General features: G+C 37.9%; 1 protein-coding gene across 2 annotated transcripts in view; it reads left to right on the forward strand.

Annotated features, from left to right (window-relative positions):
• CEP135 (centrosomal protein 135) overlaps window positions 1-15,973 on the forward strand; it is an 82,591-nt gene that overhangs the window by 44,394 nt on the left and 22,224 nt on the right. For both annotated transcript variants that reach the window (XM_039249059.1, XM_039249060.1), the window contains exons 15-21: window positions 621-772; window positions 10,793-10,908; window positions 10,982-11,136; window positions 11,541-11,596; window positions 12,335-12,503; window positions 13,309-13,419; window positions 13,713-13,898. In XM_039249059.1, the coding sequence (XP_039104990.1) occupies window positions 621-772; window positions 10,793-10,908; window positions 10,982-11,136; window positions 11,541-11,596; window positions 12,335-12,503; window positions 13,309-13,419; window positions 13,713-13,898 (945 nt within the window). The remainder of the gene's footprint in view (window positions 1-620; window positions 773-10,792; window positions 10,909-10,981; window positions 11,137-11,540; window positions 11,597-12,334; window positions 12,504-13,308; window positions 13,420-13,712; window positions 13,899-15,973) is intronic.

Raw genomic sequence — 15,973 nt, forward strand, 5'->3', positions numbered from 1 at the left:
TCTAGGTCTTGCCCATTTTGTGTTTGTGTTACAGTATTTTCTGCTCTGATTTTTCCTCAGTTCAGGTCTATGTACTTACTGTCTTTTAGAAATTTCTCAGTGTTCTTCTCGCTAATGGTTTACCTTCCTTTTTTTATTGCTGTTATGCATATATTCTTTTCTTCCTTTATTGCTTTTTTTTTTTTTTTTTGGTATCTTCTTTTTCATTTCACTGACCATGAAAAGGAGAGATAAATAAATGTATATGCCCATTCTGACATCTAGAACCTAAAGTGCACACGTGACTATTAAAGAATTGTTAAATAGGGGCGCCTGGGTGACTCAGTCATTTGGGTGTCTGACTTCGGCTCAGGTCATGATCTCGCAGTCCATGCATTTGAGCCACGCATCGGGCTCTGTGCTGACAGCTCAGAGCCTGGAGCCTCTTTCAGATTCAGTGTCTCCCTCTCTCTCTGCCCCTCCTCAGCTTGTGCTCTCTCTCTGTCTCAAAAATAAATAAACATTAAAAAAATATATTGTTAAATAAATCTATTTCCTTAGTTTTCTTCCAGAAATAATATTAAAGAGTGCTTAAGGAAAACAAAACTTACGCCTATTAATTTTTTTAATTTAAATTATAGCATGAAGATGAAAAATGTGAATTAAAGTCTAAAATGTTAATATTGAAAGAAACAGTAGAGTCATTAGAGAACAAAGCAAAACTCCAAGCTCAAAAACTTAGCCATGTGGCTGGTGACTCATCTCATCACAAAACAGAGATGAACTCACTCAGGTAAGTTTTTTGAAAGTTTTGTTTTTTCACTTCCAGGAATGAGTTAGTGGCTATAAGGTTCTTAGTGGTGAGCATTTTGGATGAGACCTTTGAGCAGTGAAAGTTGGGTTTGTAGCAGAATCACTTGGGGAGATTTTGAAAAGTATGGATTTCAGGGCTGATCTCTGGACGTTCTTATTCACTGAGTAAACCTGAGTAGGTTTTGAGTATCCCTGTTTTTAAAGACTTTCAGATTGATATCATTGCAGACATAACAGAAGTTTTTATACCTACTTCCTTCAAAAATTCCCCTTAGATATTTTGGATTGTTTGTACTCTGCAGTATAGAATTGCTGAAAATTACAGAAATTTTTGCTTGTCATTATCCTTTCCTCTTTCAAAGAAATGTAAAATCAGAACATTCATATACAGAGTCTAAAAAGGTGATGTGTCTGAAAGGTAAGAAGGTCAATATGGAAAAATGGGCAGTGTCTACAGGTTAGAAGAACTTGGTTTTGAGTTAGGGTGTGAAGAACTTGGTTTGATAAGAGTGTCTGGATTTTACTTTATAATAAACATGGAGAGTAAACAAAGTTTAACCAAAGAGGTGATGTGATTAGCATGCCTTTTAGGAGGTGAACCCTAGCAGAAACTGGGAAGAGGGATTTGGGGTCTTAAGAGACTGATGGCAAACAATGGAGACTGTATGTCTGGACTGGAAATAGCGGCAAGGAACTTGAAAAGAGGCTAGATTTAGGAAACATTTCTTACATAAAATCAAAAGGATTGGATGAGAAATCAAAATGGATTCTATGAGATGAGAGAAAGATACAGTGATTCAGAAATGTGTTTGCCTTACCAGACTGGGTCCTCGCTAGCCATTAGTGAATTTAAAATACAGAACACTGAAGGAAACAAAATGTCAACAAAGTTACTTTTTTTCTGGACCTGGTAGCTGCAATAAGTAAAAAGACTTAAGGTTAGAAGGGAATCACTGTGAAGAATCAGAGGAGATAGTCCTCTCTAAATTACATTTGCAATAAGGATCAATAAAAGATATTCAGATGCCAGCATGACATTGCATATGTAATGTTGAAGTAATAACAACTTGAGATCAGAAAGAATTATAGTAATGATTAGAAAAAAGATCAATAAGTTAAAACTCAAAGTGGTAGTGAACAGTAGAATGGGTATTCTTTTGTTTTTATTTTTTTATGTATATATTTATTTATTTTTTTTTACAAATAGTTTATTGTCAAATTAGTTTCCACATAACACCCAGTGCTCATCCCCACAAGTGCCCTCCTCTATGCCCATCCCCCCTCCCCCCCACATCCATCAGTCCTCAGTTTTTGTCAGCATTCAAGAGTCTCTCATGGTTTGCCTCTCTCCCTTTCCCCCACCATTTCCGCCCTTCTTCTCCCCCTTGTTCCTCCGTCAAGTTCCTCCTAATCCTCCTATACGTGCAAACATAGGATATTTGTCCTTCTCTGCCTGACTTATTTCGCTCAGCATAACACCCTCAAGGTCCATCCATGTTGCTACACGTGGCCAGATTTCATTGTTTCTCATTGCCATGTAGTATTCCATGGTATAGATAAACCACATCTTCTTGATCCTAGAATGGATATTCTTTTAATCCACTTTAATGGATTAAAAGCCCTTTTAATCACATAAAGTTATCTTACCCTTGACATGAAGACATTTATGAAGCTGATACTCAGATAGATGAAGCATATGCTCCTTTCCATCTACCTGGTAGACCCATATTCTCTTCCCCGTCTTGAGTCAAGCATCTTTAGGCAAATTTCAGTGCCACCAAACTATATAATGCCCGTTTCCCTGTTTAGTATGACCTCCAGTTGACTACCCACCAAAAAAGTCAAAATAGAAAGCAAAATTAAAAGTTCACTGGTAAGGAGTTCCTGGCTGGCTCAGTTAGTAGAGCATGCGACACTTGACACTTGATTTCAGAGTCGTGAGTTCAAGCTCCATGTTGGGCGTGGAGCCTACTTAAAAAGAATAAAGAAATAAAAGCTCAGTAATCAGGATTTATGGATAATCCTTTGAAGAAGTACCTGACAATACTGTAAAAACGGGACTATGCCTTTGCCTTCACTATTGAAAATAGATTTTATAAGGGAACGAGTGTTGATACCAAGAAACTGAGAAGAGAAGGTAACTTGCCTATAGGAAGTTTCCACACTGAGCTACACACTGGTGGGAAAGAAATTATGCAGAGCTGTGAGCCGAGTCTTGATCCAGTCTTGATATTAATGACCAACATGGTTAAAAGTTAATTTCTTCTGAACTCTGGACCTGCATACCTATGAAATCTCCTCGGGAATGCTCACGGGCATCTCACACTGAAAATGAACTCTTGTTCCCCCTGAACTTGGAGGAAGTGACACCACTCTTCAGACTTCATGCCCAGGCTGTGACCTCAAGTTGGTATGAGAAGGACAGCTTTCCCATGAGGCCTGCCAGCACTTCTCTCCATTTGCTACAGAATTTATTTATAATTAGCATCCTCCTCCACTGTCAAATGTATACTCCATGAGGACAGGGATTTATGTCTTTTTTCTAATGATGGAGATTCAGCAGCTGGAACATACGTGTTGAAGAAATGAATGTATAAAAATGCCCATGAGGCAAAATGGCGAAGAAATAGGGAGTTCCATACTTCCCTCCTGCATCTCTCAAAGAAAGGCTGAAGCCAAAGGAAACTGAACTGCAAGAGTCTGGGAGGAAAAGAGATGGAGTCCACTAAGAAGACAGCCTCATAGGTGCATGATTGCAAACTGGGGAAGATAAAAATGGGCCGGAATGCAGAGGCACAGAGGGAAGGGAGCCCCCTCTGTGGAGTGACAAAGGGAAGAGAAAGAGTGGCTGGGGAATCTTAGAATGGTCCCTGGAGAAGAGAAGAACCTCAGCCCGGGACGGAGAAGGATCCTGTCATCCCATCTCAAACCACAGAGCTTTCAGAGAGAGATCCTATCTATAACGGCAATGCTTTCCTTGGCCTGAGTGCCCTGGTCCCTGAAATTCCCTGCAGAATAGACGCTACACAAGGGACCCTTGTGGCATCAGGAGGAACCAGTCCCCTACTCGATCCCCTGCTAGGAAGTGCCCCGGCTTGTGATATTACATTTCTGGCAGTATCATTAATGCACACGGAGTAAGGTCTGGAAATGAGGCTGAGTGCAGGACATAGAACACAGCCCACCTTTACTGCACCTGTGGCACAGTGAGATCAGACCCAAGAGATTGATTTGCTTGCCTGGTTTGAGAAGGTACTGGGGATCACCATTTTTCTCCCCACAATCACCAAGGGGGTGGGCCTCAGGAAGGGGCCAGCAGGACCCACAATGGAGGCAAGACCCTCCTACACCAAACCACGCTCATCTGTGCTGGGTAGCTGCTTTGTTAGAGGAGACGGATAGATGATATGGAAACAACCCCTCTTCCCAAGATCAGCACTAATGCATGGCCATGATTAACTCAAGATCAATTCTTGCTATTCAAATATATTCTCCCTTATCTCATTCTTATCTCTTCCCTACATTGGACCAGGTATTCTGATTATAGGTTTGCTTAAACAGGCATATAATAATCCGTTCTCTTGATGCATGTTCTATACCTCCATCTTTACCTTCCTCTCTCTCTCTGAAATAATCAGACTATATAGTTTCTATGGGTAACATTATCTTCTTTTTTTCCTCCTCACCTCCTGCCGTATTCTACTTATTCTCTATCTGAATTAAGCCTTTTAAAAAAATTTTTTTAAATGTTTTATTTATTTTTTAGAGAGAGGTAGAGACAGCATGAGCAGGGGAGGGTCAGAGAGAGGGGGAGACACAAAATCCAAAGACAGGCCCCAGGCTCTGAGCTAGCTGTCAGCACAGAGCCCGACATGGGGCTTGAACCCACGTATGAACCCTGATATCGTGACCTGAACTGAAGTCGGACTGAGCCACCCAGGCGCCCCTGAATTAAGCCTTTTAGTCTCTCTGCATGGTCAGTGTTCAATTTCTTTCTCCCCACTGCTGTCATTTCTCTTTGTATATGCTCTTCCATCAGCACTGTCTCCACCCTTCTCTATTTGTAGCTGGGATTTCTGGTTTTATACTTTTAGGCTGTCCTTTGCCTTTTGTTGTTTTTGGTTTTGTTTTTTTTCCCTTTCACTTTGCTTGCTTGTTTGATTTGTTAGTGCGTTTCCGTGTTTTTGTTCCCTGTTTGTTTGTCTGTCTGTTTTCCTTTCCAGGGCTACCTTAAGAAACAAACCAAAGTACACATGGTGGAGAGTCCCAAATATCACTACAAGTAGGGAAATAAAATAAACAAAGTCTCAATAAGAGAGACCAAGGGACACCATTAAAAGAACATTTTCTGAATGGACAGGCCCTGGACTGTCTATGAGCCTCCTTTAATATTGCAGTACTTGTAGCTGCAGAGCGCATCACAAGCTTTTAAAACTGACAGGAGACAGAAAACTAGCCAAAATGATGAAATGGAAGAACTCACCTTAAAGAAATTCCAGGAAGAAATGACAGCTAAAGAATTGGTCAAAACAGATATAAGCAACATAACTGACCAAGAATTTAGAACAATAGTCGTAAAATTAATCGCTGGGCTTGAAAAAGGCATGGAAGACACCAGAGACACTATTGCTACAAAGACTGTGGAGCTTAAAAATAGTTGTGATGAATTTAAAAATGCTATAAATGAGGTGCACAATAAAGTGGAGGCAGCCACAGCACAGATTGAAGAGGCAGAGAGGAGAATAGGTGAATTAGAAGACACAATTAAAGAAAAAGAGGAAGCTGAGAAAAAGAAAAATTGATCCAGGAGCACGAAAGGAGAATTCAAGAGCTGAGTGATACAATCAAATTGAACAATATCCCTATCATAGGAATTCCATAAGAAGAAGAGAGAGAGAAAGGGACTGAAGGGGTACTTGAACAAATTATAGCTGAGAACTTCCCCAATCTGGGGAAGGAAACAGACATTGAAATCCAAGAGGCAGAGAGAACTCCCCTCAGATGTAACTTGAATTCATTTTCTGCATGGCATATCATAGTGAAACTGGCAAAATATAAGGATAAAGAGAGAATTCTGAAAGCAGCTAGGGATAAAAGGGTCCTAACGTACAAAGTGAGAGACATAAGAGACATATCAACTACTAGATAGTATTGCAGACCTATCTACTGAAACTTGGCAGGCCAGAAAGGAATGGCAGGAAATAGTCAATGGGATGAACAGAAAAAAATATGCAGCCAAGAATCCTTTATCCAGCAAGCCTGTTATTCAGAATAGAAGGACAGATAAAGATTTCCCAAACAAACAAAAATTGAAGGAATTCATCACCACTAAACCAGCCCTACAAGAAATCATAAGGGGTACTCTATGAGGGAAATGTTGCAAAGAACACATGAGACACCACTACAAGCATGAATCCTACAGAGAACACAATGACCCTAAACTCGAATTTTTCAGTAATAACAGTGAATGTAAATGGGCTAAGTGCTCCAATCAAAAGACATAGGGTAGCAGAATGGATAAAAAAGAAAAAAAGGCCATCTATTTGCTGTCTACAAGAGACTCATTTTAGACCTGAGGACATCTTCAGATTGAAAATGAGGGGATGGAGAAATATCTATCATGCTACTGGAAGTCAAAAGAAAGCTGGAGTAGCCATACTTATATTGGACAAACTGGACTTTAAAGTTAAGCCAATAACAAGAGATGAAGAAGGGTATTATATAATAATTACAGGGTCTATCCATCAGGATGAGCTAAAATTATAAATGTCTATGCACTGAATACAGAAGCACCCAAATACATAAAACAATTCATCACAAACAATCTTATCGTATTGATAAGAACGTGCTAATTGCAGGGGACTTTAATACTCCACTTACAGCAATGGATAGATCAACTAGACAGAAAATCACTAAAGAATCAATGGACCTGAGTGACACATTGGACCAGATGGATCTAACAGATATATTTAGAACTCTATATCCTGAGGCCATAGAATTCACTTTCTTCTCGAATGTACATGGTACATTCTCCAACATAGACCACATTCTGAGTCATAAAGCAGCCCTCAATAAATATAAAAGAATTGAGATCATACGATGCACACTTTCAGATCACAATGCTATGAAACTTGAAATCAATCACAGGAAAAATTCTGGAAAACCTCCACAAACATGGAGGTTAAGAAACACCCTACTAAAGAATGAATGGGCCAATCCGACATTAGAGAAGAAATTAAAAAATGTATGGAAACAGATGAAAATGAAAACACAATAGTCCAAACTCTTTGGGATGCAGCAAAGGCAGTCCTAAGAGGAAAATACATTGCAGTCGAGGCCTATCTCAAGAATATGAAAAAACACAGGGGCGCCTGGGTGGCTTAGTCGGTTAAGCGTCCGACTTTCGCTTAGGTCATGATCTCGCGGTTCGTGGGTTCGAGCCCCGCGTCGGGCTCTGTGCTGACTGCCAGCTCAGAGCCTGGAGCCTGTTTCAGTCTGNTGCTGACTGCCAGCTCAGAGCCTGGAGCCTGTTTCAGTCTGTGACTCCCTCTCTCTCTGACCCTCCCCTGCTCACGCTGTCTCTCTCTCTCTCTCCTAGAAATAAATAAAACATTTAAAAAAAAAAAAAAAGAATATGAAAAAACACAAATACAGAATTTAACAGCACACCTAAAGGACCTAGAAGCAGAGCAGCAAGAACACCCCAAACCCATAAGAAGAAGAGAAATAATAAAGATAAGGGCAGAAATAATATAGAATCCCCCCCAAAAAAAAAGTTGAACAGATCAATGAAACCAAGATTTGGTTTTTTGAAAAAGTAAATAAAATTGACAAACCTCTAGCCAGGCTTTTCAAAAAGAAAAGAGAGAGCATCCAAATAGACAAAATCATGAGTAAAAATGGACTTATTACAACCAATCCCTCAGAAATACAAGCAATTATCAGAGAATACTATGAAAAATTATATGCCAACAAACTGGACAACGAAGAAGAAATGGACTAATTTTTAAACACATGCACACTACCAAAACTTAAATGGGAAGAGATAGAAAATATGAACAGACCCATAACTAGTGAAGAAATTAAATCAGTTATCAAAAATCTCCCAACAAATAAGAGCCCTGGGCCAGATGGCTTCCCTGGGGAATTCTACCAGACATTTAAAACAGAATTAATACCCATTCTTCTCAAACTATTCCACAAAATAGAAATCAAAGGGAAACTTCTGGACTCATTTTATGAAGCCAACATCACTTTGATTCCCAAGCCAGACAGAAACCCAGCAAAAAAAGAGAACTACAGGCCAATATCCTTGATTAATACAGATGCAAAAATGCTCAACAAGATACTTGCAAATCGAATTCAACACCCCATAAAAAGAAATATCCACCAAGATCAAGTGGGATTCATTCCTGGGATACAGGGCTGGTTCAATATTCGCAAATCAATCAATGAGATACATCACATTAACAAAACAAAAGAGATAAAACCATATGATCCTGTCGACAGATGCAGAAAAAGCATTTGACAAAGTACAGCATCCCTTCTTAGTAAAGACCCTCGAGAAAGTCGGGATAGAAGGAACTTACTTAAACATCATAAAAGACATCTATGAGAAGCCCTCAGCTAACATCATCCTCAATGGGGAAAAACTGAAAGCTTTCCCCCTGAGATCAGGAACACGACAGGGATGTCCACTCTCACCACTGTTGTGTAACACAGTGCTGGAAGTCCTAGCATCAGCCATCAGACAACAAAAGGAAATAAAAGGCGTCAGAATTGGCAAAGAAGAAGTCAAACTTTCACATTTCGCAGACAACATGATACTCTACATGGAAAATCCGGCAGACTCCACCAGAAGCCTACTAAAACTAATCCATGAATTCAGCAAAGTTGCAGGGTACAAAATCAACGTACAGAAATTGGTTGTATCTTATACACCAATAATGAAGCAACAGAGAGAGAAATCAAGAAACTGATCCCATTCACAATTGCACAAAAACCATAAAACCTAGGAATAAACGTAACCAAAGATACAGGAGATCTGTATGATGAAAACTATGGAAAACTTATGAAGGAAACTGAAGAAGACACAAAGAAATGGGAAAACATTCCATGCTCATGGATTGGAAGAATAAATATAGTTAAAATGTCTTTACTACCCAAAGCAATCTACACATTCAATGCAATCCCAATCAAAATTGCACCAGCATTCTTCCTAAAGCTGGAACAAACCAACCATAAAATCTGTATGGAACCACAGAAGACCCTGAATAGCCAAAGCAATATTGAAGAAGAAAACCAAAACAGGAGGAATCACCATCCCAGACTTTAGCCTCTACTACAAAGCTGTCATCATCAAGACAGTATGGTATTGGCACAAAAACAGACACATAGACCAATGGAATAGAATAGAGAACTCAGAATTGGACCCACAAATATATGGCCAACTAATCCTTGAAGGAAAGCAGTATCCAATGAGAAAAAGACAGCCTGTTTAACAGATGGTGCCGGGAGAACTGGACAGCAACATGCAGAAGAATGAAACTAGGCCACTTTCTCATACCATACACACAAATAAACTCAAAATGGATAAAGGACCTGAATGGGAGACAGGAAACCATCAAAACCCTAGAAGAGAAAGCAGGAAACAACCTCCTTGACCTCAACTGCAGCAATTTCTTACTTGACACATCCCCAAAGGCAAGGGAATCAAGAGCAAAAATGAACTACTGGGAACTCATCAAGATAAAAAGCTGCTGCACGGCAAAGGAAACAGTCCATAAAGCTAACAGGCAACCGATGGAATGGGAAAAGACAGTTGCAAATGACCTATCAGATAAAGGGCTAGTATCCAAAATCTATAAGGAACTTACCAAACTCCACAACCGAAAAACAAACAAAACAGTGAAGAAATGGGCAGAAGATATGAACAGACACTTCTCCAAAGAGGACATCCAGATGGCTAACAGACACGTGAAACGATGCTCAGCATCCCTCCTCATCAGGGAAATACAAATCAAAACCACACTGAGATACCACCTCACGCCGGTCAGAATGGCTAAAATGAGCAACTCAGAGGGCTCTAGGTGCTGGCGAGGATGTGGAGAAATGGGCACCCTCCTACACTGCTGGTGGAAATGTAAACTGGTGCAGCCCCTCTGGAAAACAGTGTGGAGGTTCCTCAAAAAATTAACAATAGAACTCCCCTATCACCCAGCAATTGCACTGCTAGGATTTACCCTAGGGCTACAGGAGTGCTGATGCATAGGGGCATATGTACCGCAGTGTTCACAGTAGCACTTTCAACAATAGCCAAAACATGGAAAGAGCCTAAGTGTCCATCAACGGACGAATGGATCAAGAAGATGTGGTTTATCTATACAATGGAATACTCCATGGCAATGAGAAAAAATGAAATCTGACCATGTGTACTAAGTGGAAAGAACTCGAGGGTGTTAGGATAAGTAAAATAAGTCAGGCAGAGAAAGACAGCTACCATATGCTTTCACTCATATGTGAAACAGTAGAAACTTAATAGAGGACCAAGAGGAAGGGGAAAATATAGTTAAGGAGAAGGGAAGGAGGCACACCATAAGAGACTCTGAATAATGAGAACAAACTGAGGGTTGATGGAGGTAAGGGAGAGCGGAAGGAGGGTGATGGGCATGGAGGAGGGCACTTGTTGGAATGAGCACTGGGTATTATATGGAAACCAGCTTTACAATAAACTATAAGAAATAATAAATAAATAAACCGAGAAGAGCTTGAAACTACCAGGAAGCCTCTAGAAAAATGTTTACAGTTACTTTGATTTTTATACTATATTATTTTTCGAAAGTGGAACGAACCAATTTGAAGAAGAATGGTGGACAGCAAGAAATAATATATAATGCCATTAATTATACTTAAAAAGCTTTAAAATAAGAAATGAAAACATTTCTACCAGAGATAAAGTAGACTGGTTTTTGTTTTTGTTTTTTGTCCTCTGATTCTTTAGGATAGTAAATGAGCAGCTACAGCAGTCACTTGATGATTGTCAGCATCGGCTTTCCAAAAAAAGGGGTGAACTTGAATCAGCCCAATTACAGATTAACTTACTGGAAGAAAAAATAGGTAAGGTTTTTAAACTTTTGTTTTCACTTAACCTAATTTACTTTGTCTAACAAACATTTCTCTTTGTTACTAGATAAACTACACCTTCAGATGACTTCACAGAGTGAAGAGGCTCATGTAATGAAAAAGACCATTGGTGCTATTGATAAAGAAAAAGACTTTCTTCAGGAGACTGTAGATGAGAAGACAGAAAAGATTGCAAACTTGCAAGAAAACCTGGCTAATAAAGTATGTGACTGTTCAGTACCTTTATATAGCATCTGAACAGAAACTGTTTCATTCTCTATTTCACAAATATGCAGTTCTTACCCTCCATATACACGTTGCTGAGATCCAGAGCCCTATCTTCTAATATGTTTAAATTTCATTTTATGCCAATAATTTGAATCTTCAAAAATTCTGTTTACAGAATAATGTAATTTTATCAGATATGAGTACAGCAAACTTAAAGAAACAATTCAAGGTCTTAGAGGGGGTAAGTGCCAATATGTGAAGTACAGTTGGGATATAGAAATGTTTACATTGAAGCTTTCTTTTATAGCATAATTTATATAAATGTGATAAATTATATGTTCAAGGATAGACATTTCTAAATGAGTGTTTGAGAATCATATATTTTCATAATTTCTCAGGAAAAAGCTATTGCTCAGATGAAGATAACAGTCTCAGAGTGTGAATCTTCTATGAAGTAAGTGATAAATGGTATCCAGCTTTTTTAGAAATTTTCATTGAGTGCAGCTTTACCTATTTAAGTAAGAATTGGACCATAGAAAATTTTCCTTCTTCAGTTTTCCTCTTTTTGCTGGTGGCAGCATCTAAGTCTACTAAAGAGGATGAACATGCCATTCTCTTTAACTTTCTCCCCTACTCCATCATCAACATCTCAACAGTTGTGGCTGATTCATTATTCTTTTCATGCCAACTTGCTTTTTATTTCTATGGTAAATACCCTATTCGGACCCTAATTATTAAAACTTAGACTATTTTAGTAGCCAGTATTGAATTGGTTCTACATCACAACCTATCTTGAACAGTTGCAAAAGTTTACATTTTATGTCTAATCTCTACTTCAGGACAAAAATCACTAATTATATTTATTATTTGTATCTTTACATATTACATAGTAGTGGGGACTTAAACATTAAGCAGTATTTGCCAGTTGAATCTATTCTGTTTTGTTCATAACATTTGAAAGTCCTCCATTTTACTTGACTTCTGGAATTATAAATTTATTTTATGACTGCTATTTCCATTTAATGAGTGATAGAGATCTAAAATATCTGCCTTACCTAATTCATCAGTGTCTTAATGCAGTGTGGTTTCTTGTATCTTACTGTACTTAATTCAGAGTATACAGTTTTCTTTTAAGTGATTTACAGTTTTCTAAAAAGCTTTCTTTATTATTTCCACATCCATCACGTAACAGCCAGCTAAAGGAAACGTTGAGTAATCGGGACCGAGAAATAAGCAGCCTCCGGCGGCAGCTTGATGCAACTCACAAAGAACTTGATGAGGTAGGAAGATCTAAAGAAGTGTCTTTTAAGGAAAACAGAAGATTACAAGATGATCTGGCTACAATGGCAAGAGAAAATCAGGTATGTGCCCAATGTATAAATGGATTGTTTTACAATATATTCATTCCTTGCTAAGTTTTAAAGCTATAAATATGTTTTCTAAAATTTAATGCTATAAATATCAACAACATAAACAACTCTGTAAGGAGAATAGTATTTATAAGAGTATTAAAAATGTGGCTTAGAAAGCTGCTGTATATCACATAGTGTCTAATTGATGCAACTGTGGTCTCCTTACCATTTTGGTATTTCTTCCTGAGAATCATAAAGCTGGGAGCATAGGATTCTCTGTGGCAGAAATTATTGTCACCCTCAGGAACACTCCTAAGGCAAAGTGTTGTGTTTTAAAGACCCATGATAGATTTTAATTATTCATACTTCCTTCCAGCAGCTTAGAGATATACCTAAATTAAATTAATTAATATTTTAGAATGGCAGATACTCAAAAGTATTGGCTTTGTTTTTGCTGGTTTATTAAAGGATTATACCAAGAAGATGAATGATTTTCCTGTTTTAAAAAATTACTTTCAGTATTCAATATAAAGCATATTGCTGATATATGAATTTTTTAAAATGTCAACCATGAGCATAGCTAGCCCCATAATATAAATGCCAGATACATAGTCAAGACAGTTGTGGGAGATCAATGGTAATATTTGGTTAAAATGTCGAAATCAGTCAGGAGAAACGTGAAAATAACTCTTAGGAACAGTTTTACTTTTTCCTACTCTTATTCCCCCAATTCAAAAGGAACTATTTGAATATAAGTAGAACTCATTACGTACCACATTCATTGAAGATTTGTCTTCAATTTTCTGATTTATAGGAAATCTCATTGGAATTGGAAGCAGCAGTACAGGAAAAAGAAGAAATGAAGAGTAGAGTTCATAATTACATAACTGAGGTGTCACGATGGGAGAGCTTAATGGCTGCTAAGGTGAGAAAACATTATTTAAGTTGGATTTAAGACTAATTTAAAAAATGTTTTCATGTGTATTTATTCTGTCTCATTTATTTATTTCTATCTCTTAGATAATAAGGTATGAGTGGAGATGTTGTCTACTATGTTTTTATACTTCCCCACAGATCTTACTTAGTATGCTGTCTGCAGAGATAGCATATCTTCCTAATTAAAACAAAAATTCCAGTGTCTGTATATGTTTACAATTTGAGTGTTCCAGTGGGTGACAGTTACTAATTTAGAAACAATGTTTTTATGCTTAAAACTAGGAAAAAGAAAATCAAGATTTGTTAGATAGATTTCAGATGCTTCATAACCGTGCTGAAGACTGGGAGGTCAAAGCCCATCAAGCTGAGGGAGAAAGCAGCTCAGTTCGACTGGAACTTCTTTCTATTGACACAGAGAGGAGACACCTTCGAGAAAGGGTGGAGCTACTAGAAAAAGAAATTCAAGAGGTAATATATTCATTTGTCTTGTGATGACATTATTAGTAAAGCTATAACATTCAAAGATACTTCATTGATGTGAGGTTTAAGCATTGATAAAATCAAGTTCAATGGTAATCTTTTGTCATTAATTCTTATAATTTGCTTAGCAGCCCCATTACTTCTTTTTAAAGAAAGTATATTTACTGTAGTAAAATATATATGACATCACATTTACCATTTTAACCATTATTAAGAGTACAGTTCTTTGGGCAATTAGTGCATTCACATTGTTTTTGTTGTTGTTGTTGTTTAAAGTTTATTTATTTTGAGAGAGAGAGAGAGAGCCCAAGTGGGGACAGGGGCAGAGAGAGGGACAGAGGATCCCAAACAGACTCTGCACCACCAGTGAGATCCCTATGCGGAGATGCACAAACCAGCAGGAGATCATAACCTGAGCCTGTCAGTTGGGATGCTTAATTGACTGAGCAACCCATGCACCCAGTACATTCACATTGTTATCCAAATTCACCACCATCTCCAGAACTTTTTCATCTCCCCTGACTGAAACTCTGTCCCCATTAAACACTAACTCCTCATCCCTCACCCCTATTCCCTTACTCCCTTTACATCCCAGCCCCTGGCAGCTACCATCCTACTTTCTTTCTCTATGAATTTGACCACTCTTTGTTCCTCATATAAGCAGAATCATACAATATTTGTCTTTTTGTGACTAAGGTTTTGTAACTGGTTATTTCACTTAATCTTAAAGTTCAGTTAACCTCAAGGTTCATGTGTGTTGTAGCATGTGTCCAAATTTCATTTCTTTTTAAGGCTGAATAATACTCCATTATGTATATACATCACATTTTGTTTATCTGTTCATCTGTTGATAGATATTTCCTTTGTTTTCATCTTTGGCTACCAGAAATTATGCTTCTATGGATATTGATGTACAATATCTATTCAAGTCCTTGCTTTCTTTTATTGAGGATATACCTGGAAGTGGAATTGCAAAATGATGGTCATTTTTATGTTTGATTGCTTTCAGGACTTGCCATATCTTTTTCCATAAGGAAAACTATAACAAACTATGACAAACAAAAGAAATGTGAAAGTGACTTTGGAATTTGGTAATGGACAAAGGCAGGGAGAGTTGTGAGGTGTTTGGTAGAAAAAACCTAGATAGCTTTGAAAAGCTTGTGGTAGAAAGATACATATTAGACAGGATTCTAGTAAGGGCTCAGAAAAAAGAAAGGAGAGTGCGAGAAAACTTCTGTTATTTACAAAATGCATAAATTGTCAAGAACAAAATTTTTCCAAAAATCTTAATTCTTCTAATGAGGTCTCAGATGCAATTGAGGAACATGTTATTAGACACTGAAAGAAAGGTGATCCTTATTATAAAATGGCAGAGAACTTGACTCCATTATGGTCTACTCTTGGGAGGAAACTAGAACTTATAAGTAAGTGATGAACTTGGATATTTAGCTGAGGAACCTCCTAAGCAAAATTTGGAAGGTGCAGCCTGGTTTCTTCTTGCTGCTTATAGTAAAATGTAAAGGAAAGAGAGAAATTGAGAAAGGAACTGCCAAGTACAAAAGGAACTAGGTCTTATCAAAACGCCAACATTTTTCACAGAACTAGAGCAAATAATCCTAAAATTTGTATGGAACCACAAAAGACTGCAGATACCCAAAGCAGTCTTGAAAAAGAACAAAACTGGAGGTATCACAATCCCAGATTTAAAAATACACTACAAAGCTATAATAATCAAAAGCAGTATGATACTGACACAAAAAAATAGACTCATAGATCAGTAGAACAGAATAGAGAGCCCAGAAATGAGCCCACAATTGTATAGTCAATGACTCTTCCCAACAAACGAAGCAAGAATATGCAGTGGGAAAAACATGTCTCTTCACAAATGGAGCTAGAAAAACTGGACAGCTACATGCAAAAGAATGAAACTGAACCACTTTCTTATACCATATACAAACATAAACTCAAAATGGATTAAAGACCTAAATGTGGGACCTGATATCATAAAAATTCTGGAACAAGCACAGGCAATAATTTCTCTGATTCGGCTATAGGAGCATTTT

This window comes from Hyaena hyaena, unplaced genomic scaffold, assembly GCF_003009895.1.
Source record: "Hyaena hyaena isolate Hyena2069 unplaced genomic scaffold, ASM300989v1 scaffold_329, whole genome shotgun sequence".
In the NCBI taxonomy this organism is placed as follows: domain Eukaryota; kingdom Metazoa; phylum Chordata; class Mammalia; order Carnivora; family Hyaenidae; genus Hyaena; species Hyaena hyaena.